Consider the following 15,975-nt stretch of genomic DNA (forward strand, 5'->3'; position numbering starts at 1 on the left):
CCTAATAGTCTGAGCAGAAGGTAGCAAAGCTAGTAAATCTGTGCCAGCATTTCCCAGGGGTAGGTGTGTGTGTGTGTGTGTGTGTGTGTATATATGCATGAAAATCAAATCTCAAAGAGTGTGTGTGTGTGTGTGTGTGTGTGTGTGTGTGTGTGTGTGTGTGTGTGTGTGTGTGTGTGTGTGTGTGCGCGCGTGTCAGATGCTTGGAGAAGGGGCATAAAGCACTGGTTTCACAGGGAGAGTGGTGGAGAACTTGGCTTGGACACTCAGCTGAGATCTCAATTCTATAGATGTGCCACTGGGGAGTCTGATTGGGGATCTGGAAGGAGACAGATAGAGAAACCCATACCATGGACTGTGTACTCCCTGTGCGCTCTTAAGGGAAGTTGTGCTTGATGCAGACAGCTGCATCTGATTTTCCGCTGCTAATCAGCATGGACCCATCTTTCTATGCCCAGTAGCTGATAAAAGAAGGCATTCATTATTTCATTGCTTTCTTATCAAATGAGTATTGCTATCAGGAATGATATACATAACATCAATAGTATAATTTATAAAGTATTATATTTAGCGAAAAACAGGAGCCCTTTCAAAAGCACCAGCTTCTGCAAGCATGCTACCAAATAGTCTGACATCATTATTTTTAAACAAAGCAGCAAAATTGCCATGGACTATGATATCATGTGATAATGTAGTATAACATAAAAATAAAAAAAGTACAAACACATGAGCAACATTGCTTCAGTCTTTTACAACTGTTTTCCATATTAGCTTATGAAACAGTGCATCAGGATAAATAAAATAAAGAATGCAGTACAGCTGTTTGTATTAAAAATGAAGACAACATGGTCTGAATTACAACCAGCAACAATCTTCTTTATAAATATATATATATATATATATATATATATATATATATATATATATATATATATATATATATATAGTTTGTCTAAATATTGAAACACTTATGAAAATATATAAAATCTTTTTTTTTAAATAATGCTTTCAAGTGATCTTTTAAAACAATCCCTTATGTTGCTACAGGCTTATCTGTTTTGTCTGACATCCTTAAAATGCTGAATCTTCACCCATAGAGATAGGACCAGCTTTATTATTTTCAAATTTCCAAAGCAAAGTAGAATGCATGAATGTAGCATTCTTTAGTAATATAGCAAAATAAGACAGTGCATACACCCCTGTGTCCAGCTTCAACATTTTGAAAGAAAAAGGCCACCAGTTTCTACAGCTATGATAATGAGTATTCAGGTAAACACATACAGCATGGACTGGAGTCACAAGATGCCCAACAGTGTTGCAGTTGCTTATATTCAGATTAGCAGTATTTCTGTCAGTCCTTCCTTTCTTTCTTTCACTGCTAATGCCTCTCATATACTCCTATTCGACTGAATAAATGGTGCAGTGTCATCACAAATGGACCATCCATTCACTGGTAAATAAAACATTCCAGGTGGTGTTGTAAACCTAAGGTTTTAAATCAAAATATATTACTTACATTATTTTTGCATATTCAGTAATCAAAGTAATTAACAAGTTTCTTTCAGTTTAGCATCATTGATGTAACAAAATAATATTTCTATTTTTTTAGTGCATGAAATAGTGGCATGATTAACATACGTCATTATGATACATAAACCAGTATGAGCACCATAATTATTGACTTGAATTGTTAAGCTGTTTCCTGCTTAAGTGTAGTCAAACACAGAACAAGGGTACATGCATTGTGTAAAGCAAGACTTGTGAGTATAGGACTGGGCTGGATAGGCGAGGGGTGACTAGTCCCTCTTTAAGTGTAACTAAACACAAAATAAGAGCACATGCATTGTGTCATTGAAGACACTGGACATAGAGGCTAGGCTTTTGCTTAAGGCCTGACATGACCCTAGACATGAAGTTAGGATGTATGGAAAATGTAAAAATGCCCTACCAAACCCGTAGTAATAGGGTGTGCCACTTTGTGCTTTCTTGACTCTTTAGTCTATTGTGTGGTAATATGTCATAAGGAGGGATGTCAACTGTCAGTGAGGCAGCAACCTAAAGATTAGAATGTTAGGCCACGGCTAAAGAAAGAAACACAAGACATAGCTTTCCATGCATGTGTATGATATACAGAAGGAAGCAAACTAGCCGTTACCTGGTCTTACTGATGTACTAGTGGTTAGCAAGACAAAAAAAGAGAAAAGAGGAGAGAAGGTGATATTATTCAACTAGAGTTTATACTGTTATAAGTAATTTAATGAAAGTTAGTACACATTCACAAAGAAGAAACACTGGGACGACAACAATGGAAACTTTCCTGAATTATCCTGGGAATAGTGAGGAATGGTTGTGATGCCTTATAAATACAAAAGCTGAACAGTCCTTTTTATACGATCTGAGGAAGGCTTATTTGCCGAAAGCACTTATCGGAAGACGGAGGACTGCTTATTTTATGTTATATTCTTTTTATTAAAGTTTTGATTTTACTGTTAAGTTTTACTGCCGTGGTGGACATCAGGAGTTTTTAATAGTGTTTTCCTGAATTATCCTGTAGGAATTTCTTTTTAACCTGGAGTAACAAAATGCTATATCAGTAGATACAACTGCCACATGTATTTAATGGTAGAATTTGTTTAGCATGCATCAGTAGTTTTCTGACTGTTTCAGATTACTTACTGATGTCTGCGATACAAATATTAAATGTTAATTAATGTTTTATAGCATCTGCATTCACTCTTGATATATTGCAGCAGTATATTGTTTCAGGTTGATCCTATAGGAAATGATCCAAATAAAAACAAACACATCAAACCAATGGAAAGGTTTACTATAACCAGTCTAAAGCTGAAACTTTTTTCATTTTTTTGACATAAGACATTTCTCAGCAGACGTAATGCCACTGAAGCAGACCTCACAGCTGTCCCTAGTTTGAAGGAACATTCTTATTTTCATACATGATTTACCCCTACACATGATGTTGCTATTTTTGGTGGTGTGACCCTATTTTCAGGCTTGATTTTTCCATTCACAGAAGTTTCTGAACCCCCCACTTATCACACATTTTTTTAAGCTTAGTATATATACACACACACACACACACACACACACACACACACACACACACACACACACGCACATACTACTTGACCAACATATTAGTGGTACCAATAATTTAAAGAAAAAGGACACACATCTTACAGCTCCCCTTTTCAGAAGCAAAAATAAATGACCTTGTGTGATAAAATTTTGCAATAGATTTTCATTAAATTCTACACATTTTACACAGTCTCTGACAATGTGCTTATATGTTTCTATAATTTTTGTCCCTATCTGTTTTTTAAACATGTTTCTGAGTAGTATTCCACATACCTACAGGAAGCAGGAAGAGTGGTGTGTTATTTGGTATTCAACTTTTATTCTAATTAGATGTCCTGATTTTTATTCAGATGTATACAGTTTCAAAGACCCTTTCTTCCTATTTTCAGTGTCTGCACATTGAGAGGTATGCCCTGAGGCTATAGAATGCCTTCTGTCTGCCTTAGTCTAAATAGCAAATTGGTATGGTGTAGTTAGAGTCTGAGCCTTCCTTGAGAGCTTACCATCCAAAATACTGAAAAAAAAAATCTGCTGAAACAAGATAGCTTTTGGGGAAGTGGGGACTAGAACAAGTGCTCAAGCCCTAGTTACTCTTAGATGATGGCTTTGCAGCTGGGAACTTAAGAGTCTTGCAATTCACATGGGTTGCTACTCTGACTATATGCTTGGGTAAACTGGGGCAACCATGCTAAGAGAGGGGCGATGTCATATGAACATAATCTGAGTTTGAGCATGACAAGTGCTCAAGTGCACAAGCTGTGAGAAGGGAGTGAGAGGGGGGTGGGAATTTAACTGTTAGGTTTAGGAGCTGACTGGAGTAATTTAGGATTAGGGTTAGAGACTGGGTTTTGAGATTCGTTTTAGTCAGTGATGAAATAATTTAGGTTGAGGGAGTTAGAGGGGAATTTAGGTTTAAGGGAGTTTAAAATCAGGGAGCAATCAGGATATTTGGGTTTAGGGAGTGATTAGATAATTGTGGTTAAGGGAGCTGGGGAGGAACTTAGAACTGGGAAATGACTGGGAAATTTAGGTTTAGGGACAAGAAGGGAATTTAGGGTTAGGGACCAATTAGATAATTTAGATTTAGGGAGGGTTAGGGCTCTATGAGGGCTATGTAATTCACTAGGAACAAGGTAATGGAATGGTTAGGGTTTGAGTTAGGGTTCTGTGTAGGCTTTGTAATTTACTAGGATCAAGATAATAGGAAGGTTAGTGCTAGGTTAGAGTTAAGGTTCTGTGATAGATAAGTAATTCACTAGGAACAAGCTAATGGGAGGGTTAGTGTTAGGGTTCTGTGAAAGCTATCTAATTTACTTGGATCAAGCTAATGGGAGGGTCAGAATTAGGGTTAACATTAGAGTCAGGGGTCTGTGAGGGCTTTGTAATTTACTAGGATCAGGCTAATCAATGGGCAAAAGCCTTTTAGAGCAAATTACAATGAGCAAGTCAGATGTGAGCTAATAACATGGGATCACCTGGAATAGCTCCTTTCTGGGATCACCTGGAATAGCTCCTTTCTGGGTGCTTTAAAATGAATTGTGATGGTGAGTCTAGAATTCTTTAAGCTTGGCTAGTCAGGTGTTCATTTGTTGCATTTATACAAGTAATATACATTAATTCATTCATACCAAAAGAATGTGCATATGCTGATGTTTGTGGTCCAGGACAATGTATCTATGTTTCTGTGTTGCCAAGGTTATCATATGCATTGGTATTAATTCAGGTTTTGGCATTTATCATTTTCCTCAATGTAGGGAAAGAATTCTGTTTGAAGAATACGTGGAATCTTCCTTCCTTGCCCACCTTCATACAAGTCCATCACTAAACTCAGTTCATTAAAATCACCACGAGGTATCTTAACACTATACCACTGACATAGCATAACTAATTATCTCAGTGTACAATATTATCATACCATTTGATTTTTCAGTACAAAATTATCATTGTGTACAATGATCTGCAGTAACAAACCCCTATGCATCTGTCAGCTTTCTCTGTAATTTTAGAGCCAACACTGGTATGTGACTTTTACCCAGAGGTGAACCAAGGTGATATTTATATAAATTAATTTGAATCCAGTAGGGGTACCACAGAAGCATCATGTTACTTCTAAATAATGGAGGACCACGTACTTACAAATATAAGAGCACCATGTTACTTATAAATAATGGAGCACCATGTTACTTATAAATAATGGAGCACCATGTTACTTACAAATATAGGAGCACCATGTTACTTATAAATAATGGAGCAACATGTTACTTATAAATAATGGAGCACCGTGTTACTTACAAATACAGGAGCACCATGTTGCTTATAAATAATGGAGCACCATGTTACTTACAAATATAGGAGCACCATGTTACTTATAAATAATAGAGCAACATGTTACTTACAAATACAGGAGCACCATGTTACTTATAAATAATAGAGCAACATGCTACTTACAAATACAGGAGCACCATGTTACTTACAAATATAGGAGCACCATGTTACTTATAAATAATGGAGCAACATGTTGCTTACAAATACAGGAGCACGATGTTACTTATAAATAATGGAGCACCATGTTACTTATAAATACAGGAGCACCATGTTACTTATAAATAATGGAGCACCGTGTTACTTACAAATATAGGAGCACCATGTTCCTTATAAATAATGGAGCACCATGTTACTTACAAATACAGGAGCACCATGTTACTTATAAATAATAGAGCAACATGTTACTTACAAATACAGGAGCACCATGTTACTTATAAATAATGGAGCACTGTGTTACTTACAAATATAGGAGAACCATGTTACTTACAAATACAGGAGCACCATGTTACTTATAAATAATAGAGCACCGTGTTACTTATAAATAATGGAGCACCATGTTACTAATAAATAATGGAGCAACATGTTACTTACAAATATAGGAGCACCATGTTACTTACAAATACAGGAGCACCATGTTACTTATAATAGAGCAACATGTTACTTACAAATACAGGAGCACCATGTTACTTATAAATAATGGAGCACCATGTTACTTACAAATACAGGAGCACCATGTTACTTATAAATAATAGAGCAACATGTTACTTAGAAATACAGGAGCACCATGTTATGTTACTTACAAATACAGGAGCACCATGTTACTTATAAATAATAGAGCAACATGTTACTTACAAATACAGGAGCACCATGTTACTTATAAATAATGGAGCACCATGTTACTTACAAATACAGGAGCACCATGTTACTTATAAATAATGGAGCACCATGTTACTTACAAATACAGGAGCACCATGTTACTTATAAATAATAGAGCAACATGTTACTTACAAATACAGGAGCACCATGTTACTTATAAATAATAGAGCACCATGTTACTTATAAATAATGGAGCAACATGTTACTTACAAATACAGGAGCACCATGTTACTTATAAATAATGGAGCACCGTGTTACTTACAAATACAGGAGCACCATGTTACTTATAAATAATAGAGCAACATGTTACTTACAAATACAGGAGCACCATGTTACTTACAAATACAGGAGCACCATGTTACTTACAAATATAGGAGCACCATGTTACTTATAAATACAGGAGCACCATGTTACTTACAAATACAGGAGCACCATGTTACTTATAAATAATGGAGCAACATGTTACTTACAAATACAGGAGCACCATGTTACTTATAAATAATGGAGCACCGTGTTACTTACAAATACAGGGGCACCATGTTACTTATAAATAATAGAGCACCATGTTACTTATAAATAATGGAGCAACATGTTACTTACAAATACAGGAGCACCATGTTACTTATAAATAATGGAGCACCGTGTTACTTACAAATACAGGAGCACCATGTTACTTATAAATAATGGAGCAACATGTTACTTACAAATACAAGAGCACCATGTTACTTACAAATACAGGAGCACCATGTTACTTATAAATAATGGAGCACCATGTTACTTATAAATAATGGAGCACCATGTTACTTACAAATACAGGAGCACCATGTTACTTATAAATAATGGAGCAACATGTTACTTACAAATACAGGAGCACCATGTTACTTATAAATAATGGAGCAACATGTTACTTACAAATACAGGAGCACCATGTTACTTATAAATAATGGAGCACCGTGTTACTTACAAATACAGGAGCACCATGTTACTTATAAATAATGGAGCAACATGTTACTTACAAATACAGGAGCACCATGTTACTTACAAATACAGGAGCACCATGTTACTTATAAATAATGGAGCACCGTGTTACGTACAAATACAGGAGCATCATGTTACTTATAAATAACGGAGCACCATGTTACTTACAAATACAGGAGCACCATGTTACTTACAAATACAGGAGCACCATGTTACTTACAAATACAGGAGCACCGTGTTACTTATAAATACTGGAGCACCGTGTTACTTATAAATAATGGAGCAACATGTTACTTACAAATACAGGAGCACCATGTTACTTATAAATAATAGAGCAACATGTTACTTACAAATACAGGAGCACCATGTTACTTATAAATAATGGAGCATCATGTTACTTACAAATACAGGAGCACCATGTTACTTATAAATAATGGAGCAACATGTTACTTACAAATACAGGAGCACCATGTTACTTATAAATAATGGAGCACCGTGTTACTTACAAATACAGGAGCACCATGTTACTTACAAATAATGGAGGACAAGAGTTTCTCCTTGACGGCCACATTCTCCTCAGATGAGGTACAAGATGAAAAATAAATGCTTTTGTGCTAAAAAATTCTTAGTAAATAATACAAACAGAAATATAAAAATGCTAAAAGGTACCTTGGCTGATAAGTCCTTTTTCAGTTTACTCCTTTTGGGTGATTAAACACTGAAGAGGCACGTGCTGATGTTTGTCTTCTGCAAGTAAAGGAAATGAAATATAATGAATTAGTATATTTATTTATTTATTTGCATTTCTTTCCTGGGATAGTCCACTGAGCCTAGGAGTGCCCATTTTCAGTGGAGGCCTGGGGAGAAAAGCTTCACATATTACATATACATTGATGAGATTAACAATGATTTACAGCCAGGTATGATATATACATGTTGATATACAACTAGAGTCAGGCTTTCTTTTCTTTAAATTTCATCTTGTAGCTGAGGATGCATAAAACTGAGAGGGAGAAGAGTTACATTACGTGACGATAGATATTTCAAAGTGTTAAAGATGTTAGAAGAGGTTTCTAGATTCATCTAATGCTGGAAGAATTATAAGAGTATTTACAGAGCCATAGTTTGGAGAAGTAGTGCTGTAGAGACTTCTTGAAAATGGTGTGGTTAAAGTGGTTCTGATTGTGGTGGGTAAGGAATTCCACACCTTGGCTATAGCAATGGAGTAAAGAGCTCAGCCAGTTGCAAGGTTGGGTAATTCTACCTTTAGAAGACATTTATTTTCTGATCTAAGGTACCTAGTGGGGTTGTAGGGGGACATTAGTGAGGCTATGGATGGGCACTCTTCTGGTTTAGTTATGCTTTTATGTGCAGTGGTGAGTTGTAGGTAAGCTGGAAAGTGAGGTAGTTCAAGCCAATTGAGTTTTTGAAGGTATATACCATGGTGGGAGGAATGTGTGGCATTGTTGGCAAACTTTGCTACTTTATTGTAACAAGATTCGAGTTTGTTTTTTAGAGAGTGTTGAATGTGTGTGAGCAGGGGGGCACCATATAGTACAGGTGGTAAAAGAAAGGAGGATGCTAAGGTTTTTTTTGGCTGAGTGGTTGAGGTAAGTTATGTGTCTGTAAAGCAGACCTAACTTTTGGTGGGTCTTTCTGATGTTGTTTAGGATATGAAGGTCAAAGGAGCGATTTTCATCAATAGTAACTCCAAGGAGTTTAGTGTGGGGCACTACTTTGATGACAGTGCTGTTCTGAGACTGCACAGTAAATTCTGACCTGTTTATGGGGGTGGATCTTTTATGGGTGAATAGAAGGAGTTTGATTTTGTTAGCATTTAGGGCTGGGTGATTGTTGTTCATCCATGTTGCTGTGGATGAGAAGGTGATTTGAATTAGTTTTTGGAGTTCACTGGTGGTGTAGGCAGAGCAGATGATGGTGGAATCATTTGTGTATTGAACTGAGGTTTGGGATAGGGAAGAGTTGAAGTCATTAATAAATATGCTGAAAAGGAGGGGCCCAAGTATAGAGCCTTAAGGAACTCCTGTTGATGTTCGGAGATAAGGTGAGAAGTACTGGTCCCATTTTGTGGTTTGTTGTCTGTAAGGTAGTTAGAGAACCAATCTAAGGTAGGGGTGATATTCCTAGGTTAGATAGTTTAGTGAGAAGTAGGGGGATGTGAGATGGCATCAAATGCCTTTGATAGGTCAAGGAATAAAGAGGACACAATTTTACCTGTGTCCTCTGCATGGTTTACAGTGTCCAAGAGTGATGTAAGGGCAGTGGTAGTAATGTGTCCAGGTCTGAAACAGTGTTGGGTGGGGGACAAAATTTTATTATCTAAGAGGTGCTTTAGGATTTGATTGTGGACACATTTTTCTAGAATTTTGGATAGAGGGGAAAGGATTGCTATGGGTTGGAAACTGGTTAAATCTATGTTTTGGCCGCCTTTATGTAGTGGGAAAATATAAGCTTTGTTCCAGATAGTGGGTACGTGCTGTTCTTGGAAAGATCTATTGACAGGTATGATAACTGGATTAGCTATAGACTTTTCCGACATCTGTAGGTATGTTGGGGGTAGGTTATCAGGTGTATTACTACATGGTTTGAGTTTAAGGAGTAGTTTCAAGATAATTGAAGTAGGGATGGGGAGAAGGTGAAGTCTGGCGTGGGGTTTATATTTAGTGAGCGTGTTGTGATATTTATTTGAGGGAAGTTTCCTGTAAGTTTAGCAATGGCGTTTATAAAATGTGAGATGAATACTGTGGCAATTTCTGTGGGGGATTTGTCTGGATCAGGACAGGGGTTGCTACTGGATCCTGGGTTAAGCAGGGTTGAGATTGTATTCCAGAACTTCTTAGGTTCATAGATAGGTACTAGGCTATCGGCCCAAGGGCCTAAGTAAGCCTAGCCAACAAGGTTCCCTGGCTTATGCCACCTGAGAAAGTTATTTTTCCTGTGCCACTGTTGAGCAGAGCCACAGAAGTGATCCCCATGGTGTATATCCTATTTTCCATCCACTCATCAAGATTTTTCTTGAAGAATGCTAATGAGGAACTTTGCTTGACATAGCTGGGTAACTTGTTCCAGAGTATGGGAAGTCTCTGGGACAGGAATCTATCCCTCCAGCATGTCCTGTTTATTGGGGTGACAAGGTTTAGATCCCTAGAGCATGTAGCTCAGAGGGATTGGGATTTATTTAGGTGTAGCATGTCCAACAGCTCTGGGTTTGACATAGCTTTATATGTTAGGCAGAGATCACCTCAGAGTAGGCGATATGCTACAGAGTAAAGCTGGAGTTTTTTTGAGACGGTCAGTGTAGGGAATCTGTTTGAGGCCAGTAATCCCCTTTGTGGGGTACTCTGTGGGCTTTCCAGCTGCTGCACATGTCTTCTGAGGTACATTCCAAAAGGGGCATTGTACTCTATAATGGGTCTAATGAATGTCGTGTAGAGGGGAACAATGACCTCTTTTTTTCCTGGATGAGAACCCTTTTGTGATGAGGTGTGCCATGTAGAAGGACTTCCTGACTACTGTGGTGATGTGATTATCAAATGAGAGACTACTGTCCACCTGGGTCCTAAGGTCTCTTATCACACGTTCAGTGTTAGACTGCTGTCTATGTGGTAGTTCATGGGTACAGAGTTTTTACCAAAGGGGATGACAATGCACTTTTTGGCACTGAGCTTGAGGCTGTGGCTTTGACACCAGGCATCTGTCTCAGTGAGGCCCTTCTGTAGGATGTCCACATCATTTGGAGACTCGACTATGGCTCCTAGTTTGCAGTCATCTGTGAACTTCGTTAGCCATAGGCCTTCTGTGTTGGCCTGTACTTCAGAGAAGTAGATGCCAAACAAGAGAGGTCCCAGGACTGAACCCTGTGGTACTCCACTTGTCACTGGTTTGAGGTCAGATTTGGAGTCTGCAACTTTTACAGTGTGGGTTCTGTCAGTGAGCCAGTTGGCAACCCATCTTGTGACGTAGGGATTTATACTTAGTTTTGTGAGTTTAGCTATAATTCCAGAATGGGGGATGGTGTTGAAAGCCTTGGCGAGGTCAGGATAGGCTGTATGAACCACATTACCCTCGTCTACAGCTTTGGTGACTGCCTCAAAGAAGTTGATCAGGTTCAGGAGGCATGATCTACCTTTCACAAACCTGAACTAGGTGGGGTCCAGAGTTTGGAGGTTACCTATGTCTTTGTTTATGAGTTCCATGATGATATGTTCCATGGCCTTGCAGACCAGGCTCTTCAGGCTAATAGGGTGATAGTTCCTGGTATCAGTGGTGGCTCCTCCTTTGTGGATTGGGATAACTATTGTTGTGTGCCATTCAGTGGGCACAAAGCCTGATGTGAGGCTATGATTGAACATGGTGCTTAGGTGGAGAGCCAGTTCATTCTGAAGTTCATGTAAAATGCAGCCTGGAATGTTGTCCAGTCCCATGGATGCTGTGTTTTCAGCTTTAGAGAGTGCAGATTTTACTTGTGTAGTTGTGATTACAGGGACTCTGCATTCTTCCTGTATAGATATGGGCTCTTTAAGGGGTGAGAGGGGGGTAAAGATAGCACTGAACCTATCTGCCAGGATGTTGGCAATATCAGTTGGTTCTGTAATTTTCATGCCGTTGTGCTGTAACTCAGAGCAGATCTGAGTGTTGCCATTGAGATTCTTGACATAGCTATAGAATGCTTTGTGGTTGTCCTTAGAATCAGTGGCAATTTTGTTTTCGTAGCTAGCTTTGGAAGTTCTTATAAGTATCTCAGCTTCTTACTGAGGCTGACCAGGGAGCTCCTCCACTCATGGGATTTTACTCTGTTTTGCAACAGTTTCTTCCTTCTGTTGTACAGTTTGTTTATGACAGGGGACCACCAGATTGGCTTCCTTTTTTTTGGAGAATAGCATCTTGGTTCTGTTTGGGATAGCACAATCTATGCTCTCGTGTAAGTGCTGATAGAGTGCATTTCTGTAGAATTCAGCAGTCATAACTGAATTGTCCATCTGCATGGGTGTCATGAAGTTCGTCACTTCTGTCTTAAGAAGCGTGAAGTTGGCTTTAGAGAAATTTTTTACTGTGGTTTCCTTAATGGGGGTGGGATGTGGATATCAAGGGTGATTAGCTTATGGTCGGATCGGACCAATGAGGAATTGACTTCAGGTGTGGAACACCGGTGACTCATGTTGGTAATGACTAGGTCCTAGGATATTGTTGCCCCTGGTGGGGGTGTAGATAAGTGGATCCAGGGCATCAGAGTTTATGAATTCCAGAAAGCGTTGAGTGAAGGGGTTGGTACATGAGTAGTTTTCCCCGTTTATGGTGGGGTAGTTGAAATAGCCCATTATTAGGGTGTTTGGTTGAACCCTAATATTTTCCAGTATATCAAGAAAAAAGGAGTGGGAATCCTGGACATGGTGGGGGATCTGTAGCAAGCAACAATTTGGATAGCAGTTTTGCCCAGAGTTAGTTGCACCTGGATAACCTTGGATGCATTATGCTGAGCAACTAGCCTGGAGGTGTGGATAATTCTTAATGAATATGGACACACCTCTGCCTTTGGTCTTCTGGTCCAGGTTACATGGCCGAAAAGTGTGGTATGAGTTATAGCATGTTAGTGCAGGGGTACTCTCTGGAGTCTTGAACCAGGTCTCAGTCATTGCACAGATATCAATCTTCTATATTTTAAGGAGTGCCTTGAGTGAGTGCATTTTGAGATTTAGACTTCTAGCATTGAGTAGCATTACCCTCAGTTTTTGCTTGCCTGTTCATGTTACAGTGGTGAATTTGTCATTTGAACCTTGCCTAAAAAGGCATTATAGGGGCAGCAAGAGCCTTAGCCAGTATCTTGAATCCCAGGGGTGACAGGTGCAGGCAATCTCTGGCAAAGCATCATGGTCTGTCGACCATGTAGTCCCAGGCAGACAGATACTGGATCCCCTTAGAATGACACCAGAAGCTTAGCCAATTGTTAACGTTAATCATTTTGTCCTTGTACTGTAGTATCATTCTGGGCAATGGCAGAATGCTACTCAGGGCTAGGGTCATACCTGCCTGGGCTACAAGATCGGATAGCTCTTCCCTGTCTCTTTTCATGTGGTCCAGGGAGGTATGTCTCAGGTCGTTCACACCAACATGGAGAATGACAGAGTCATATTTATACTTGTTGAGGAGTGACCTGAGTGCATGAGTTATGTGGTGGATACTGGCACTGAACAGGCAGCTGGCAGTAACTTTCTCCTTGTTTAGCCTGGTGAGTGGGACATCAGTGTGCTTGACTATAGAGTCACCTATGACTAGTGTGTTGGGTATGTTGTTTTGCCTTATGGGCTGTGGTCGAGTGGCACACTGAGTCTGTAGGCTATGTGTCATTTGGGTTGTGTTGGGGGGTGGAGGTTGCTTGCATTTCTGCTTTGGAGGTCTCTGTTGCTTGAGCAGATCATTATTGTGAGCCTCTGCAAATGTTTTTGTATTTCTATGTCTGGATTTTGGTGGTGTAGATTTAGTGGGACTATGTGATGAGTATGGTGTGGTGCAAGTGTTTACCTTCTCCTCTCGACTGTCAAGTTCAGTCTTGGTTGGAGAGAGCTTTACCTCCAGGTTGGCTAGATAAGTGTATCTCTCACAGGTTGTAGTGTTGGGTCGTAGGAGGAGAGGGTTGTCTGTGTACATGAGGCAATTGCTACATTGCCCCAAGATGTCCAGATTCATCAGATAGACAGGAGTGAACACTGGGAGCTGACCCTTGGACATGCCTGAATAAAAAATTATTTTCCTCTAGATAAGTGAGGAAAGTGAGTACAAGAGCTGTTTTTCTCTAAGCAAGTGAGGAAAGTAAGTACAAAAACTGTTTTCCTCTAGGTGATGAGGAAGGTTGAGTGCTGTAGTAATTTGTAGCTTATTTAGTGATTACAACAAGTTTTGAACAAGTGCTGAGCACAAATAAGCAAATTCAAGTGCTAAAACTAAGAATCTGTATCTGGACTAGACTAGTTACAGAAAAGGGGGAAAACAAGTGCAAATGCGGGCTTTTAAATCAGAAAGTTGAGAGAGATGGAAAAACTGTCCAAATGGCCAATAACTACAATTTCTGGGCCAGAACCACTCCTTATGTGGTAGATAGGTTACTTAGTGCTTACCACTCCCACTGATAAGCTAGCAGGCTTCCCTCCAACACAGAAAGGCTTGGGGGGGTTGAGAAGCTTACACATAGCCCTGGATGCAGCAAATATGTATCTGAAGGTTTTGTTTATGACATTTTTGGTTAGATAGAACTGTTTTTTGTCTTTTAGTATTGCACCTTTTGCTTGATTACAAAGATGTTTGAATTGTAGGAGGTATTGGAGGTCTTTGGTTTTTGCCAAAGCTTCCAACATTTGTCTCTTTTAGACATAATTTCTTTTTGGGATGAGTAATCCAGGTGGCATTATTGTTTTCAATTATTTTTTTGCCATATGTGGGCTGGATTATTTAAGATATCTAAGAAGGCTGAATTAAAAATTCAAAAGTTTCATCTAGTGAGAGAACTTTGAGAATGCTCCAGTTTACTTGTGCTAGGGTGTCATTTAGAGAAGTTTGGTCACAACTGGAGACATTTCTAGTTAGTCTGTACTGGTATTGGCTGGGGGCTAGGGTGGATTTTTGTATTATGTATGCTGGGAGGTGATTACGTATGGTGTAAGGCAGAGTCCCTGCTGAAGCTACTATCTTTGGGTGTGAGACTAGTATCCAGCATATGATGGAACCACTAGTTGTTGTTTTATTGGGTCTAGTTACTTCATTGATAAAGGAGGGTATAATTGAATAGATTTATATTTATTGAGAGTTGATTTTTTGTGATTTCTGTCCAATCTATGTTGACATCTCCAAGGATAGTTGTCTCACTGGTAAAGGTTTTTGAAGTCCAGGCAAATATTTGTTATAGGATGTGTATATTATTACCTGGTGGGATATATATTCCAATGATGTAGAGCTTTTTGCTGGTATTCAGTTGTAGGAAAGCTACAACAATTTTGGCAGATGGAAATTGTGGGGTGGGGATGGTATATGGTACTAATGTGAAATGACTTGGGTGAACTGATGTAACACCTCCACCTTTTTTACAGGGTCTACCATATCTTAAGCAGAAGTAACCAGGTGGTAGAAAATCTGAGTTTTTTTTATATACAGTTTAAGGCAGGTTTCTGTGGTTGCTATTATATCTGACCTACTGTGTGAAATCCAGGCATGGAAGTCTGGAATTTTATTCCTGATTCTTTGCAAGTTAATGGTTGCTATGGTGAGAGATTTATTGGTTTGTTGGGTTGTAGGATTTAGGATTTATCTGGGGTTGGGGTGGATGTCCTCACTTAGGGATAGCTTTGCTTTATTGAGAGGTAGGTTTGTGGTTATTAGTTTTCTTTTACATGTCAGATGTTTGCATAGAGTTGTTAGGCTAAGTTTAATATTTGCTTCAGTTACTAATTTAAATCTGATACCAAAGTGGTTATGTAATGCACTAAGCCCTGTGTGAAGTAGGTGGTAGCTGGTGTAGGTAAACTTATGGTTGAGGTGATAGGTAAAGGTTTTAAATTGTGATGTAATGTGTGGATGGAAGTTAATTGCAGAAGCATAAGGAAAGCAAGGGAGACTGGGAAGATCAATGGTGATGAGTGTGGACACATCATTTGATGAGATAGTGGATGAAATGACATTGAAAAGTGTAGG

At 38.9% G+C, this 15,975-nt stretch overlaps 1 protein-coding gene across 1 annotated transcript in view; it reads right to left on the reverse strand.

Annotated features, from left to right (window-relative positions):
• Positions 1–984: 984 nt before the first annotated feature.
• IL17REL (interleukin 17 receptor E like) overlaps positions 985–15,975 on the reverse strand; it is an 877,228-nt gene continuing 862,237 nt past the window's right edge. Inside the window, exons 18-19 of the mRNA XM_044088776.1 lie at positions 7,945–8,022; positions 985–1,485 (exon numbers count right to left, since the gene is read on the reverse strand). Coding sequence (XP_043944711.1) covers positions 7,970–8,022 — 53 coding nt within the window. The 3' untranslated portion in view covers positions 985–1,485; positions 7,945–7,969. The remainder of the gene's footprint in view (positions 1,486–7,944; positions 8,023–15,975) is intronic.

The sequence above is a fragment of the Protopterus annectens genome, chromosome 11.part0, assembly GCF_019279795.1.
Source record: "Protopterus annectens isolate FY-2018-M chromosome 11.part0, PAN1.0, whole genome shotgun sequence".
NCBI lineage: Eukaryota > Metazoa > Chordata > Ceratodontiformes > Protopteridae > Protopterus > Protopterus annectens.